We start from the raw sequence: 15,605 nt of genomic DNA, 5'->3' as shown, positions 1-15,605 counted from the left end.
AAGAAAAAAGTGGAACTCTATAGTTACTTCATTCATAAAATATAATATTTATGACTGTAAAGACTTGGATTAAGGGGAGGATCAATTTAATCAAAATGGCCTTTCTGAGATCTATAATCTGGTGTCAGTTAGTGAAGCTCTACTTCAAGGAATCCTTTTTACACAGCGGTCGTGTGCTTTATTTGTTTGAAAAAAAAAGTCATGTGGTATAGGTCTGTTTTGTGAGACCAGGTTTCAGAAGTTGTAAAAATCTGAAACATCCTTCATCACTTCCCCGTATTTTCTGGATTGACTGCACTATGATGCATCTGACCACAGCTGTACAGTATGGCTGTGGGAGAGCAAAGAGCCGAGTCACATTTTCCAAGAAGATGTCAAAGGGTTTTCACAACTCAGAGTGAATTCATCGATGGTAATGGAATCATCTGGGCGTTTCACAAAATACCTGTGACATCACCATCACTGTTCATAGAGGGAAACTCACTGACACATTATAAGCTAAGGAGTAAAACTACTGTATTAACACAATTACCGTTGATCTTTATTGAGTTTGAGTGTTCAGCAGCAGTGAACATCTTTCTTTTCTGAGAATTTCACCTTTGTTTGTTCTTTGTTTCAGCATGTTTAAAGGTGTTATACTTTAACCCTGTTTATAACCCTGTTTTATAAATGAGAATATACTGAATTTATGGTAATTGGTCAGGGGTGCCCAAACTACAGCTCCAGGAACCTTTTAGCAGAGATTGACTTCATGGCGTTCAATTATAATCATACAGATGGTAGCTTCACACCATTGGCTCCTCAGACAATCCCATCAAATGTCCAAACCTGCAGTTGTTCTCGAGTCAGGATGACCACTGCAACATCATATCATCAGTAGGGTCAAACTAACCTGTGTCACGATGGTCAAATCCCAGTCATCAGTCCCTAATAGTGGGTGAAAGGATCAAGACGTGATGTCACTGTGAATACATTTCCAAAGCCAGCACTTTGTGACCTGGGAAGACATTACTGCCAAACACAGTCCATCAACGACAGGCCTCAATCTGGGAAAATAAAAGTCATGACGCTTCGCCGAGATCAACACATCATCACACTGCATCATGCTCTTCATGATCTTTTCACATCACCAGTTATACTGCATCAGGAACACCAGGTCATAAGATGACTAGAAGCAAGACAAATATAGTACGTAACTTCATTGCATCTGTCTTGCTTCTAGTCATCTATGGTGCTTCATGCAGATCTGAGTTTTGGAGGAGTGGGTTTGGAAGGTTCTATAAAATGGGCTTAACGTTTTCCTCTTGTTTATAACTTGTCTTCTGTTCATGGCGCAAGCTCTAAAAGAAAAAAATTTAGTCAGATCAGTTTGTCTGGTGTACAGTTCTTTTTTTCCATTCAAAAGTCATTTTATGACTGCTAACAGTTTCTAAGTATTAATCTTTGTCAGAAGAATACCTTGGAATGACTGTGATAAAGATTGGTAATCCTGATAATTGTTCTTTCCTCTGTATGTTTTGTCATGCTTCAGTTCTGATTCATCTCTAATTGAAATCCAATTCTCATAAAATCTGAACAGCTCACTCAAATAAATGATCAAATTTTAATTTTGTATAGATATTAAAAAATAGAAAACTAAATATTACCTCATTTTCTTTCAGGACAAAGAAGCCCAGAAGGAACTGGATTCCATTATATCTTCTATAGGTTTATAAGCTCTTACCAATTGCCTCTTCTTCTGCAGAGCAAAGTTAACACTGATTTGGAGTTGGGGTGACATGTACAGACTTTTGTGGATTAGTCTCTTAGATTATGTTAGGAAATTTCTTTTATGGCTTAATGGAACATGCTCAACTAATTTTAGGGCAATCAAAGTACATTTAGCAGCACTGATTTATCACTGAATTTTGTTTATACAAGATTATACTACAATGCACCTGAAAAGCTAAAGTCAGTTTGATAAATTGTCACAGGTTTCTGTGTGGATGGCATTAAGCTCTTTAAAAAGAAATGTGCTTCCTCATTTGTATTTCTCTGTGATCCTTTGCCAAGACAAAGTGACTGTAATTATCTCAAACTGACAACAAATGACAGACACCCTTGCACAACGGGTTATGTGGTTTGAAGAAGACTGCTTGTATAATATACTCAAAGAAATGCTTAAATGCTGCAGAGCACTCACCTCTGAGACCTCATGCCCAAGAAACATAGCACAGTTTCCTAAGAAGATAGTGTCCTTGCACTGGAAATATCATGTTCAGATTTCTCTATGTTGTTCCTATATCTCTACTTTTTTAAATTATCTGGTGGAAGTTTCTAACAAAACACAAACAAGCATCTTCAATAATTGTGGTCTCCAAAATACCTTCAGTTAATAGTAAGAAACATTTTTATATTTTCTTCATTTATTCTTCAGCTTTGTTCCAGTCACAGGCAGAAAATAAATTGATATTGGGTCATGATTTTGTCTATCATGTAATATTTGTGCTCAAGTGAAAATGTTTTAGATGGAAATTTTATTTCATTGGACAGAATTGTATTTTTCTTTTAAAAGTGAATTTGAAGTTGGTATTAGGAGAATATTGTCTCATTTATGTCTTAAATACAATCCCATCTAAATATACATACTGTATCTTAAATGAAGTATTTTAGATAAGCAAACCTCTAGACAGCAGTTAAAGTATAGGTTAGTCTGCTTTCATGGTTGGGTTTAGTTTCGCAATACCAGAGGGTGATTGCTGGGTTATTCTGTAGACAATCACTGACCAGCTGTTAACTTTCCAATATGTGAATTAAAAGGCAGTTACATTATTCTCCATTAATAGGAAGAGTTCAATAAAATGTGTTATGTAGAAAACGTCTCCTTAAGCAGTTATAAAATAAACTGCTTGGAAAGCACCCAGTTGGTTAGATTTGAATGTTTAAGCTCTTGAATAGCTGTACCTGGCTAGGCTCTGAAATTTGCAGTATATGAACCTTGCAAAACTAGATGAATGTCACTCCAGATGGAAGAGATTCTGAAATCAAAACTAAGGTGTAATGGAGAGAAATGTTTCTTGTAAAAAAAAACCTTTCAGCGCCCAAGTTTGATTTTACAGAGTGTCAAGGCAGAAGTAGCTCATCTGGATGTTTAACTGCGTTTTCACACCAAGCTTCCACCAGCAACTACAAAATCATACAACTTGCAATAACAAGCAAGCAAATCTTTTCACTACATATATATGGCACTATCAGGGATGGTTTTCTTTTTCCAAAACGATGGTCAGTAAATGACACAAAACTGTGAGCTTTTGTATTTAACACTAGTTATATTACCAGTGTTTAAGGATATCTTGAATATTGATACTTTGGCATTTAATTCTGGAGGCATTATTGTGTTGGAGACTTAGTGATTCTAGAAGACGTATTTCTCCTTTGTTAATTGTGTTGGTTGGTTTGTTTCTGTGAAAACTTTATACTACGTTATAGAATTAAATATGAATTCAAATATGGGAACATTGCAATGAATTAACATATTGAATGTATTCTTTTTAAATGATGTAAATAAAAAAAATACATTTTATTAGATTATACAATTTAATATATAAAAGGGCTTTTAGATACTTTAAAGGTATTTTTACTGTATTATGCAATAAATCACATTTATTAAAATGACCAGTTTTGAAGTGTGGCTGATTTCTATGTTGTGGATGTGGGTAAGTTAATCCATTTTAATGTTTTTTTTCCAGGTTGTTTCCTATATAACCTTCCTTTTTTATATTTTCAAAAATGTTGCTTGGTTGGGTGAGCAAGTTTCCTGGGTTTGCCACCGATTCCTGTTTTTTAATTTCCTCATTTTCAACACAGCAGAACAAAATCTAAAAACACTAAGAATTTTAATAAAATATAGATGACACACTAGAAAATCGTAGATTTAGAACTGCAGGACGTTGCGTTGATTTTTCAGTACACATCTAAAAGTGCTTGAGCTGTACTGTAATCCTCTTTAAAAAGACAATGAAATTTGGGAAGGTTATTAGAAAAGGTCTAACTTCTGTACAACATGTTATTTCTTCTTTTGCTTTGGCATTTTATTTCTTCAAAATGTGCTCATGATATGCCAGGTGTTGATCAGCTACTTGATGGGAAGTGAAATTAAAGAGTGTGACTTTGAGATGCGTGTATCGCTTGATGATGATGATGATTATTAATAATAATGATATCCGTTTGGTTCATTTAGCTCGCATTCTCTTGTAAGCTGTTTTTTACATACCTCTGCCTGTCCATGCCATCTTGCCTGAAGTGTGGAGGTTTATTGCGGATTTCAAATATTTACTATTTCACTGCTTTTATTTTCTAGTTCTCCGCAAATGTTCGTCTCCCTAGACAGTTTCAGTAATGCTTCACATCCTCTGCTTCCTTCGCTGTGAAAGCTGTGCGCACTGACAGGAGGGCTCTGATACCTGTCATGCAGTACTTGACATTTCAGCTTTCCTCTGATTAAAAGCTTGTGTTAGACAAACAGCTAGATGCCTGCAGCATGTTTCACTTTGAAGGTTATCTTGGTATTCTTTTATACAAACAGTAGACATTAATGGAAATGAAAACTTCCTCTCGGAACTATCGCTGCACAAATGACAGAAAAAAGAATGGACTAATCTCATCATTGTGCTGTGTAAATATGCTCTTTACCGAGACTTACTCCCTTCACATTTCATTGCTCTAGCCAAATTTAAGGGATTCGAGCTGTTAATGTTTTTCCTTCGTTTTCTTTTTGGTGTGGTTGAAGTTGACTTTGTCTTTGGAGTTGCACGGTAGATCACACAGACAGAAACAGGTGCATGTGACATTTATGAATTGCAGGAATGAAGTGGTAAACTTTGAAAGCTATTTCTTCCCCAAGGTCTCTGCACACTGTCCACAGAACGTTACTGTTTCATTTCGTGTTTCTGTACCTAGTGCGCCTTAGGTAATGTACCCTCCAAATCTGGCTTGCTGTTGTGAGGGAGAGATGTTTAATCAGTGCAGGGTGTTTTCCTTTTAATTCTGTGAGATCTTTCCTAAACCCTTCAGGCAGTAATTAGCTTCTGTGTGAAATTCAATCTTTTTTTATTTTTCTCACTGGTAAGGCTGTAGTTTGACTAATGGATTTCATAATATTGTATTTCTGTTTGTTTCATAGCAGTCCAGCACTGAGAGTGGAACAGTCACTCTTGTTTTTAGACTGAGGTAAATATTCTGGAGAGAATTATGCTTTTAAATGTGCACCAAGAGTTTTTTTATATCCATGTTGTTTATATAGTGCAAGCCAGCCTTGTGTTACCTAACAAGGAAAACACAGGCAAGTACTGTGCTGTTCATACCCTCAGGGTTGCATTGTCAGTTACAGTAGACGCTTATTCTCAATAAATCACTCAATACGTTTTGAAGATGTATAGTTCAGCCTCAGTAGTTTACTTAGCTCAATTCTTAAGCTCGATCTATTGCGATAATCGGTCAAAATGAATATTTACTCCTGGAGTCAGTGACGTACTTGCTGAATACATTTGTACAACAGATTAAACTTTTACTGCATTTTTGGTCTTATTTTTATTTAGGGTTCTCACAATATTAGCATGTACAGCAATTATCAGTGTTGCATGTCCTTTGCAGTCTGTGCTTTCTTTTCAGATGATTCTTTTATTCTTTATTATTATTCCTCATCATTCTGCCTTTATTAATGAAACACGTTTTAGTCTAGCACATTACAATAACTAAATATGGATAAATAGAATCTTTAAAAAAATGTGTGAAATATTGACAGTTGAACATGACGGATTCTCCTGAACTGGATCTGTGTTAACATTGTTTTCTGGGGTTTACTTTTACTACTCACTTGAAGTAGCTGTTGATCCAAAGGTTGGGAATATTTTTCCTTTTCTGTACTTATCAGCAATCAACGTTCTTTATCTAAACTTGTGACGCACCAGCTTGCTGGTTGGTTGTGAGTGCCTTGCTGATAAAGTACAGGATGTTCTAAGAGACAAAGATAAAGCATCACACAGGGAAAGGTTATCTCAAACACTTCCCTTTTGTTCTTGTGCTGCATGGAAAAGCTACCCATAATGCATTCCAGGGGAGCACAATTTTCTGCAATTGTGCAATTATGTTGTAACAGCTGCCGCTAAGACAAACCCGGATAGATGGGTATGTTTTTCATGAATTATTGCAAACCCCCTTTTAGTAGAGGTGTTTGGTTTCAAGACATTTACGAAAAGCTGAATGGTACTGCTAAAATTGGTATCCACACAAAACGAGACCAAGATTCAGCAAAGATTGGAGCCGTAAGCTTCTGTCAGTGTATGGATTTGTTCTAGTGACTTTCTGCTCAATTCTGATCCATTGTTACATATATTTCAGTATCAATACCCATACTAAACAGTATATTTACTTCTTGGAGATTCACATTGGTCAGTCATTTTTCATTTGGATTAGAACACCAATCATTTTTATCACTATCATTTACTGATATAAAATCAAAGTGCAGTCTGAGTCGTCTATCTTCCCATTTAAAGAAATCAAACAGCCAAAAAGATGCACCTCCTAGAGGGATGCTCTATAAGACAGGAAAAAGTTCCTGCAGAACTGGAATAAAATTTCCACAAAGAAAACAGATACGCTCGTATGTTCCAGAGATTGGAATTTCCTTCATCATCTTTATTTAATGCCTTAGACAAGTAGCATGATAAGTGAATACGACTATGAACATCATGCATATTTAAAAAAAAACACTTAAAAAATACAAAAATATACAAAACAATAAAAAAATCCAAAACTAAATCCTGTTGATTTAAAAGGTTAAAAACTGTGCTGTTCCATGATATAGTCTAATGACCTTAAGCAACTCTTTAGTTTCTCTAAATATATTATATATTTTAAGTATATGATATGATCAAACCCTAGAACTGTGCTGTGCTATTTAAATTAAAGATCTTAACAGTAGGATTTGGATAAAGAGATTCAGAATAGCAGCCTTCTAAATGTTTAAGCTTTTAAGAAAAAATAAAAATAACATAATTAATAAACATATCTGTGTACTTTTACTAGATGAACTGTATAATTTGATTCTATAACACATTTCACAAAATTCTATAACACATTTGATAATAAAACAGATCAAATACAGATCTACAGCAAGAAAATAATTCATAAAGTATCTTTATACAGCAGTTCACAGAAACAGGCTAAGTTCAAGAATTATGTACAGTTGATTCATCCCTGAGGTTTTGTTTATTGAACCTGAAAGGCATTTATCCAGTGAAGACTGGTGAAGCATACCTTGCAAGATAATTTAACAATGAAAGGAGAAGATACCATATGTATTGTATCTAATGGTTGCCAGCTAATTAAGAGTTACCTTAATGGATTTTAGAGATTTAAGCAATTCCACAGATGTATATAAAAACTCAAATCTAACGCAGCCTGGTATTTATTGGATGCTTATTGGCATTTTTTACAAATTTTAGTTTTCGGGAATATTCTAATATTGCAATAAGATGAAAACACAAATACATTTCTTAACAACCAAGACATTTGAACAATGGTTTAGGGTGTTGTCCAGTTTCATAAACAACTTATAACAAGATAGTATATAGAAATATAAACTATTTTTAAATAGATGCATATGTGCATAGTACATAATTCATTTTCAAATTCTGAGAGTCTTTCAATGCCCAAAATGACATACAAATACAGGCTAACATTTTATTTTGGCTAACTGGGATAAAGAGCAATAATAAGGTTAATTATTAGGTTTTGAAGTCAAAATCACTTTAGATGACTGCAGTGCCAAATGTGAACTTACTGTTCTATAATCCAAATGAATTGTGTATCTTCTGTATACATATTGGCTCATAACAGAGATCAAGCAAGAGTGAATCAATATGTCTTGCAAAGATGCTCTGCTTTTCCACATTTTTCAAATCAACATTATTAGAATAGCTTTCAGGCTTTTTCATACTCTTTTGTTTTTTTAACAAAGTTCCTGACTTGCTTCCCTGTACATATTATCTTAGCTTAGTTTAAAATGTTATAAAAGTGTTATAAAAAAGAACAAACTGTAGAAGTTTTCTAATTTCACTTGAGTAGTCGTACAATACAGCATGCAAATCTCTTGTTGCTGCATCTAACACTAGAGACCTGAAACTTCATCTGCTGGTAATGCACAAAAAAGCACAAGAATAAATGAAAATACTGTGAAAGGCAATACGCTGCACTGAATTTAAACATTCTGTATAATGTGCAAAACTTAATTCAGTTCTTCTAGCATCTTTATTCTTTTAGTATGGAATGTACCTTAATATGTTGTTGCTATGAGTAAAAGAAGAGTTAAAATGAGGTCGTTTTTATCCATGAGGATAAACTAATGTGCAAAGTAAAGCAAATCAGCGCATTGTCTTGGCAAGTGAATACAAAAAAAAAATCAAAAGACGGTATTTTTCTCACCAGAACTGCATGGTACTTTCATGTGTGTGGTGTCAACATCACCAAACCCATTCTTTAAAATCATCTGCTCTCAGCATGAATCACAGCTAGATAGTTAACTGGTCAATTTTATCCCTTTTCTGCTCTTTGCTCACTATTGAAACCTGTATATTCGCTCACATCAGAACATTGTTTAGCTGACAAAAAATAAAAGATATTAAATTGCTATAGCTCTAGAGCCCTGTATAATTAAAAGGCAAGATAATTCAGTTTCACCTGAGTCTACAGATTCATTGATGAAACGCTGGTGGCACAAATGTACAAAGCAAGATCTACTTCAGTATTTTTCTGAACCTTCATCATTAAAAATTGCATTTACTGTACATTTTTTAGTTCTGTCATTTATGCGCTGCTTTCTGATTCCTGCAACTCCTTGACATAGGAATCTAGTAACTCCATAGTGTCCCTGTGCGTCACGTGGATGGAGAAAGGTGTCGGCTTAAGGGTTAAGCCGTAAGTGTAATCCAGTTTCTCTGGTTCATTTGGATTTGCCTTAAAGTTGCACTGATGTGCCAGGAGTGAAGTGTAGAGGAAGAGATGCATTTTGGAGAGATCTTCCCCAATGCACCTCCTTTTGCCCAGAGAAAAGACCAAAACACTACTTGTCTTGTCTTTATTTAGGGCTCCAGTTTCATCCAGGAACCTCAGGGGATCAAAAGCCTCAGGGTCAGGCCACTTCTGCGGATCGTGGTTGACCGACCACTGACTGACAAAGATCACTGTGTCTTTGGGAATGTGGTACCCCATTATGGAGGTGTCGGTGGTTGTGGAATGAGGGATAGTGACTGGCACAAAACTGCTAAACCGCATCGCTTCGTAAATAAACGCCATGACGTAGGGCAAACTGGCCTGGTCCTCGATGGAAGGCAGGCGGCTCCTGCCAATGATGCTGTCCACTTCCTGCTGCAGGCGCGTCTGTATCCCCTGGAACCTAGGGAACAGGAAGGTGCAAACGACCAGTGAAACACCGACCAGGACCGAGAAATGACATCAGCCTCCCTTTGGGAAGCTGTCTCTAACTGACCTGTTCACGTCGTAATGAATGTAGTCGTGTTCGCTGGGAAATGGGGAAAGCCTGCCAGAAGAAGAAGTGATTGTGCAATTTATAAGAGTGGGCCGCCAGAAAGGAAAGAGGCATCAGGAACTCATGACAGTGCGAAAATCGAAGAATCCAATTCAAAATACTTTATTCATCCTCAGGGAGGCAAGCTTAGAGTAGGGATAGCTGTGCCATGTCACCAGTTCTTCTGCAATGAGTATTGAGGTAAGGTAGCTGCTGGCGACAGTTAAAGGAAAGAGTGTGCATTCCCAAGACAGCAGACCCCTAAAAGGAAAAAAAAGTCTTTTTTAGGGGAAAACGAGATTATTTTGCACATTTCGATTTGTTTTATTTTCTGATGTGGATAATCCAAGTCTGGTTCTGATTTGGAATTCCTTCTTTTCTAGTCTGTAGTCCCAAGTAAAGTAGGTTTAGTTTGTTTGTAATGAGTACTGATGCCCTCTGCTGGAAACACTGCACTTGGTATGGTTTACACACCGTAATTGATATATTAATTACATATACTGCATATGCATGAATCATCTGAACTGTGTGCTCCTCCTTTAGGTCATTGTTTTCAACTCTGTGTTTTGTTTTAAATGAAAGATTTAAGAAAAAACTTTCTAAAAAAAAACGTCGCTGCTCAAGCAAAATCCATGCTGAGCAAGGGGAGTCATGTGACGCACAATGTGAGATCATAAGATATCTTGTGCTACTTATACAATTGCCTTGGAGTTTAGAACAATTATTTAATGCAACCATTCTCAGAAAGATGCTTAGAGCCAACTAGCAAGGGTCACAACCAGCCGGAGCACTTTCCAGAAGCACAGAGTGCGAAGAGCGACTGACGACACACAGGTGGTCTTCCCCTTTTCCCCAGGATGGAACAGTGTAACTAATGTTCTGTAGGAAGGGCACGTGCTTCCTCATCGTCCATGCGGAGTCTACGAATGGCCATTAGCCCAGGGGTAGGGTTACGGTTGGATTTAAGGATGGGATTAAGATTATGGTTAGGGAAAGGGGTAGAGTTAAATTTACAGTGAGGGGAGAAAGAATCCTGTGCTTTTTTGGGGGGGGGGGCATTTTGCATTTTGTTCTGTGTTTTGGATACACTCTGATGTACATATGGGGGACTGACTGATCAAAGTCTACATAGTCTGTACCCCAGTCCTGAAATGGAGTGTAGGACCCAGGAGGCATGAGGCAGCAGTGCTAACCAGGACTGCACTGTGCTACCCAATACACGTAATATTCTAAAAGAAACTTGGTAAATACTCCAGCTATTTTTTTTGTGTGTGTGCCAGCTACTGTATTAGATAGCTATCCTGCTTAAGATCTCGGTGACTTTCCTCTCTCCCTCACACCTGAAGAAGGCTTAACAGCTGAATTGTGACCTCTTTGCTACTTTTCAGCGTGGAATTAGCCTTTAATTGTTTCTCTGTTGCCTTTTATACCAGTGTTCCGGGTCTTTAGTCAACAACTAAAACTAGATGGTATCAATATCTGTCCTCATCTAATTCACTATAATTCCATACACCCACACACCTGCTGGCACGCGTAACCTCCACCCGGGATACAGCAATGCAATTTACAGCGTATAATGAACAAGCCTCACAACTTAGTAAGTAAACTCTTGGAAAATTATGAGTGAATAGTCTCCTCCTCCGTCTCCTCCCACAAAACACACCCACAACAAACAGACTCTTGCTTGTCGCGTTTGTGAATGAGTGCGGAGCACAAATGGATCTGCTCGTGGGATCTTACCTCTGTATGGTTATATTTAATGTGATGTGCTCTCAAACCTCCCTTCCCTCCCCTAAGACAAAGGAGGCTTATTCTTTTGATGTACAGTATAAATTACGCAGCAGAAAACGTTAGGGTGAAAATAACTTTAACTTATTTTGCCAGTATGTCCAGAGAACAGAAGCAAGTCCATCTAGAGTGATACAGAGGTTTTTAACACGGATTGTGTAACATTCTTAGAAAAGTCAGCAAATGAAAGAATGCGTTCCTTGGTAGAAAAATTAAAAAAAAATTCTGTTTCTTAGGTATGTGTTGTGAAATTGCTACCACAAAACTTAATAATAAGCTTAATAGGCCTATTAGTAAACCTAATAGGAACTAATCCCAGACGATCTTTCGAAGCTAGATTGTCCCCATCACGTACAGTACTGTATATTGCTTCTTTTCTAAACCACATGTTGACATCTGTTGTATCTAAAACGGTCTGTTTTATCCGGAGTTCGTAATAATAAAAACGGGCGAGCGTTTCTCGGTGCAAATGAAGATCGCACTCAGTGAAACCGTGACTTGTTGAAAATGTTCAATTTCTCTAAAAATTAGGTATTTCCCTGCAACCTGCTACGTTTTGTATTATACATAAAAGTCTTAATTCTGATAACATTAAGGATTTGCGCCTGTACGGCTTTAGAATGTAAGACCAGTAGTGTCGCGTCTGAATGTCGACACTGAAAGGTAGGGCAGTGAAGCTTTACCGTGTGAGCAGCAGGACGATCCACTGCAGGGCTGTGGAGAGTGTGTCTTGGCTAGCGCCGAAGATGTCCGTTACAGTAGATGGCACATATTCTTTCCCCAGGTGAACACCGTTCGAACCCGTCAGACCTTTGTCAAGAGCCAATATGAAAGCATCGGTCATGTCTCGGATGGTACCAGGCTTCATAGTACTTCGGTGCTGAATGACCTTGTCTTGGATAAACGCGTAAAAGTCTTCATTAAGTCTCTTAAAGTTACCAAACATCGTCCTAATGGGGTTTGGGAAATACTGGAGCCAAGGCATAACGTCGACGATGCTCCCAGCTCCTACCGTTTGGGTGAACTGGTCGTTTCTGCCAACTACTGCCATGAACTCGGCGTCGTCATAGCTGTACCTTTTTCCAAAACACACTGCGCTCATTACATTGGCGGTGGCCACGGTCAAAAATCTTCCTGGCTGGAAATACTTTTCCTCCTTGCTTTTTCTCAGAAAGTAGTGTAGCATTTCCCTGATCTCCACGATGACGTGCTGTTTGAACGCTGTTTTGGTTTGAGGATTGCTGGTGGAGAACGCCCTGATGGTGGATTGGGCGATCTTTCTGTGAACTTTCCACCCGTCCCCATAGCGGCCGAAAGCCAGGCTCTTGCCGTTCGACACTATTTTGAAAGACGTGAAGTCGGGTCTGCCGGCGAAATCTGCACCTTGCTTGATGAGCGCCTGCTTGATAGCCTCTTCTCCGTTCAGAACGACAACGGTGCGTGAGCCAAGCTTGATCTGAAAAACGTGCCCGTATTTCTTTACCATTCGTGCGAAATAGAGATGAGGGGCGTCCCCAACCTGAGCGGCGTTCCCGATGACTGGCCACGGAAAAGGGCCCGGTGGACCTGACCGCCCAGGCCGGTGTGCGTATTTCCAGCGCTGGAACCTTTTTGAAAAGTGCAGGACCGCCAGCAACGTCAAGGACGCCAGCAGGACGTTTTGCAAAGACGGCCGGGACTGGGAGATCTCCTCAAATACTCCTCTAATATTCATCTTCGTGTCTGAGAAGATATCAGCGCAAGGAAAAAATAAAAGATACTGCACAAAAAATCATCAATTTTTCAGTGTGCTTCTTTACTGGCATTAACATTTGAAATTAATATGCGATTTTATACAGTGACATTAATTCATCGTTTAACTTTAGCGTACAATGATTGGGAAAACGTGTTATTGCGTGAGTCGTATTTCTAAAAAAAAACGTTTCAAGGGACATAAACGCTTTACTTATCTAAATCATGAATAGGCTATAGAGAGATAAGTTTGTTAATAAATCCTACGGGAAGATTAAAAGTTGTTCAGACTCTTGGCAGCCTAGATTATAATTAAGGGCATATAAAGTCTGATACGTGTGCCAAGAAATGATAGAAGTTTTTGCTAGTGTTTATTTGTAAAATGTATTCAGGTGGGACTTAATAAATAAGTACCTGGTGTTTGGACTGCTCCGAGTTTCTCAGTCATGTTCAGGTTCTCCGTTGCTACGGCTCAGAAGACTTGTTCAGAAAAGGCGACTGGAAATAATAAGCCAGGTGAAACGAACGGAGGTTCACTGATCCAATTTTTTCTTGGCAGCGAAGAACAGTCGGTGCAGGTTTTTCACTCTCTTGCTCAGAAGTGCCGACTTTGATTACACTCGCGCTTCGGAGTGTTCTCACCTTCTCTTGAAAAAAGAAACAAGTTTCATACACTGTATATGCAGTCGACTGGGTCTGATTTCGCGAAATTGCAGGTAATATTAAAACGAAAAAAAAAATCTCTTTACTTAAAGCCTACAATTTGTTCACGTAAGAACCTGTAAGTTAAGGTGCCTTGCAAATAATTTCAGAGCCCTTTAAATCCAACGCACATCCACCGCTGCTTCACTCTGGTGGTTTAAAACCCTCCGTATTCATAGTCTTGTCATAAAGTCCCAGGTCAAATGATTTCTCATGAACAGTACAATGACAGAAGCATAGCTCTTCACACTCGAACTCGTAGTTTGCTGCACACGGTGATCTTTTTCCTTCTCTCTTGAAGTGTGATCTCTCTCTTTTATCATTTTCTCGCTTGCTCTCTCACTCACTCTCCCTCCGATTCTCTCTCTCTCTCATACACACACCCACACACTCACAGTCATCCATACGCGCTACGTATTTCAGTAAATCCACGGTTTTTAAAAAGTTTGCCTCTGTCGCCTCCCGTGTACTGCGTGCAGGGTCAGCACTGCGTGAGCTGATGGTTGGGGACTAACCATTCTTTCAGCCGCTCGTAACAACACAATACCTTAGAGCCGCTAACATAGGTGGCAGGAGGAAACAGCATTGCTACAGTAAAACAGCTGGCGTCACGGTAGGCAATAAAAACCAATGCTGTTCCTTGTGTTAGTGTGCTGTGATGCGCAAGTAGTTCTTATTAATTCGGATATTCGGAAGAAGTTTATTTAGTTTGATTGTATTTGTCACACAGGTCTCAACTCATAAGTTTATAATACATTCGTTTATTTTTGAATGTGCGCAATGCAATTAAAAATACGTACTTTACACGAAGGCGATTTATTCCTGTTGTAAAAATGTAGCCCAAGAAACACGCTGATAAAATTAAAGGGTTGGAGACGGAGTGTGTTTAGCTTAGCTCACTGAAAAATGTGTTTTTATTTTCTACATCGACAAATCAATCATAAACTCATACGGGAATCTGGCAATGCGCGAAATACTGGGGTCTCCAAATTCCCGAGATTGTGTGCCTGCTGTCCTAAAACGTGATTAGTGTATTTACACACTATCGACTTGTAATAATTTAATTAGAAATAGAAAGAACCGCTAAATTATTGTTTTTAAGAACTAGCACAACCATTTGTTTTTTTGTTTCTTTCTGGTCGAGTGTTTGGTATGTGAAGCCTGACTTTAGCTGTGTTGCCTTTCTTCCCTTGTGTTGTGTCCTGTATTAATCTTATATTTTAGGTTGTTTTCTATTTGTTGTCCTATGACAAACTATGATTTATTATCAAAACTGACTGGCACTTGTATACAATTATTGTTCACTTTCCGCTTTATTGTTTTACACATCTCGATAGCAATTTTCATTCTTTCACTACAAGAAACTATTATGGAATAAAACTAGTATTTGTGTGACATATAACATTAATGTATCTTTAGATTAACTTGAATTCACTATCCAAATGTATCTACTGTTTACCACTTATTTAAAAAATAAAAACGTCCAAATTTATGTTACTGTCACTCTGTTTCTTCTTTTATGTGTTAGACTTTAGAGGAAAGTACTGTGCTTCATCACAGAAGGATTCAAATTGAAATTGAGTACAAGGTTTTACAGCAAATCGTATAAACAGAATAACAAAAACAGATGATATATGAACTGTACTGTATATGTTGGTTAAATATCCAAGATTAAAGTACTAATTAAGAAGAAAAGTTTTAAAATCCTTGAACTCTTACACAGTGGGAAAAATGATTATGAAAACAAAACTAAAAACGTATGGGAAGCATTACGAAGGAGTTGTGAGCTTCATCGCAGTTCTTTTCTTTGTTCTTCACA

At 37.8% G+C, this 15,605-nt stretch overlaps 2 protein-coding genes across 10 annotated transcripts in view; one reads left to right on the top strand and one right to left on the bottom strand.

Moving 5' to 3' along the window:
• The window catches only part of rmdn2 (regulator of microtubule dynamics 2), a 47,765-nt gene extending 44,111 nt beyond the window's left edge, over nt 1-3,654 (top strand). For all 8 annotated transcript variants that reach the window (XM_088609612.1, XM_088609609.1, XM_088609613.1 and 5 more), the window contains one exon: nt 1,662-3,654. In XM_088609612.1, the coding sequence (XP_088465738.1) occupies nt 1,662-1,715 (54 nt within the window). In that variant the 3' untranslated portion in view covers nt 1,716-3,654. The remainder of the gene's footprint in view (nt 1-1,661) is intronic.
• A 2,989-nt stretch (nt 3,655-6,643) lies between these two features.
• cyp1b1 (cytochrome P450, family 1, subfamily B, polypeptide 1) lies at nt 6,644-14,268 on the bottom strand. 2 transcript variants are annotated; one of them, XM_088609773.1, is made up of 4 exons: nt 13,918-14,268; nt 13,499-13,726; nt 12,037-13,075; nt 6,644-9,433 (listed from the first exon to the last, which is right to left on the bottom strand). In XM_088609773.1, exons 2-4 carry the CDS (start codon nt 13,530-13,532, stop codon nt 8,845-8,847), a joined length of 1,662 nt encoding a protein of 553 aa, XP_088465899.1. In that variant the 5' UTR covers nt 13,533-13,726; nt 13,918-14,268; the 3' UTR covers nt 6,644-8,844. The 2 variants fall into 2 exon arrangements, with proteins under 2 accessions (XP_088465899.1, XP_088465898.1); XM_088609772.1 differs by having other exon boundaries at nt 13,499-14,268.
• Between the last annotated feature and the right edge of the window lie 1,337 nt (nt 14,269-15,605).

This window comes from Lepisosteus platostomus, chromosome 17, assembly GCF_059453375.1.
Source record: "Lepisosteus platostomus isolate fLepPlt1 chromosome 17, fLepPlt1.hap1, whole genome shotgun sequence".
Lineage (NCBI taxonomy): Eukaryota > Metazoa > Chordata > Actinopteri > Semionotiformes > Lepisosteidae > Lepisosteus > Lepisosteus platostomus.
The sequence above is the reverse complement of the archived record's forward strand: the minus strand, read 5'-3'. Positions and strand labels throughout refer to the sequence as shown.

Coding starts and splice junctions, on each gene's coding strand:
- cyp1b1 (XM_088609772.1), bottom strand. CDS start 13,532: ATGACTGAGAAACTCGGAGCAGTCCAAACACCAG. Junction 13,076..13,498: donor CGGAGCAGTCCAAACACCAG/GTACTTATTTAT, acceptor ATATCTTCTCAG/ACACGAAGATGAATATTAGA. Junction 9,434..12,036: donor ATCGTCCTGCTGCTCACACG/GTAAAGCTTCAC, acceptor CCTGTTCCCTAG/GTTCCAGGGGATACAGACGC.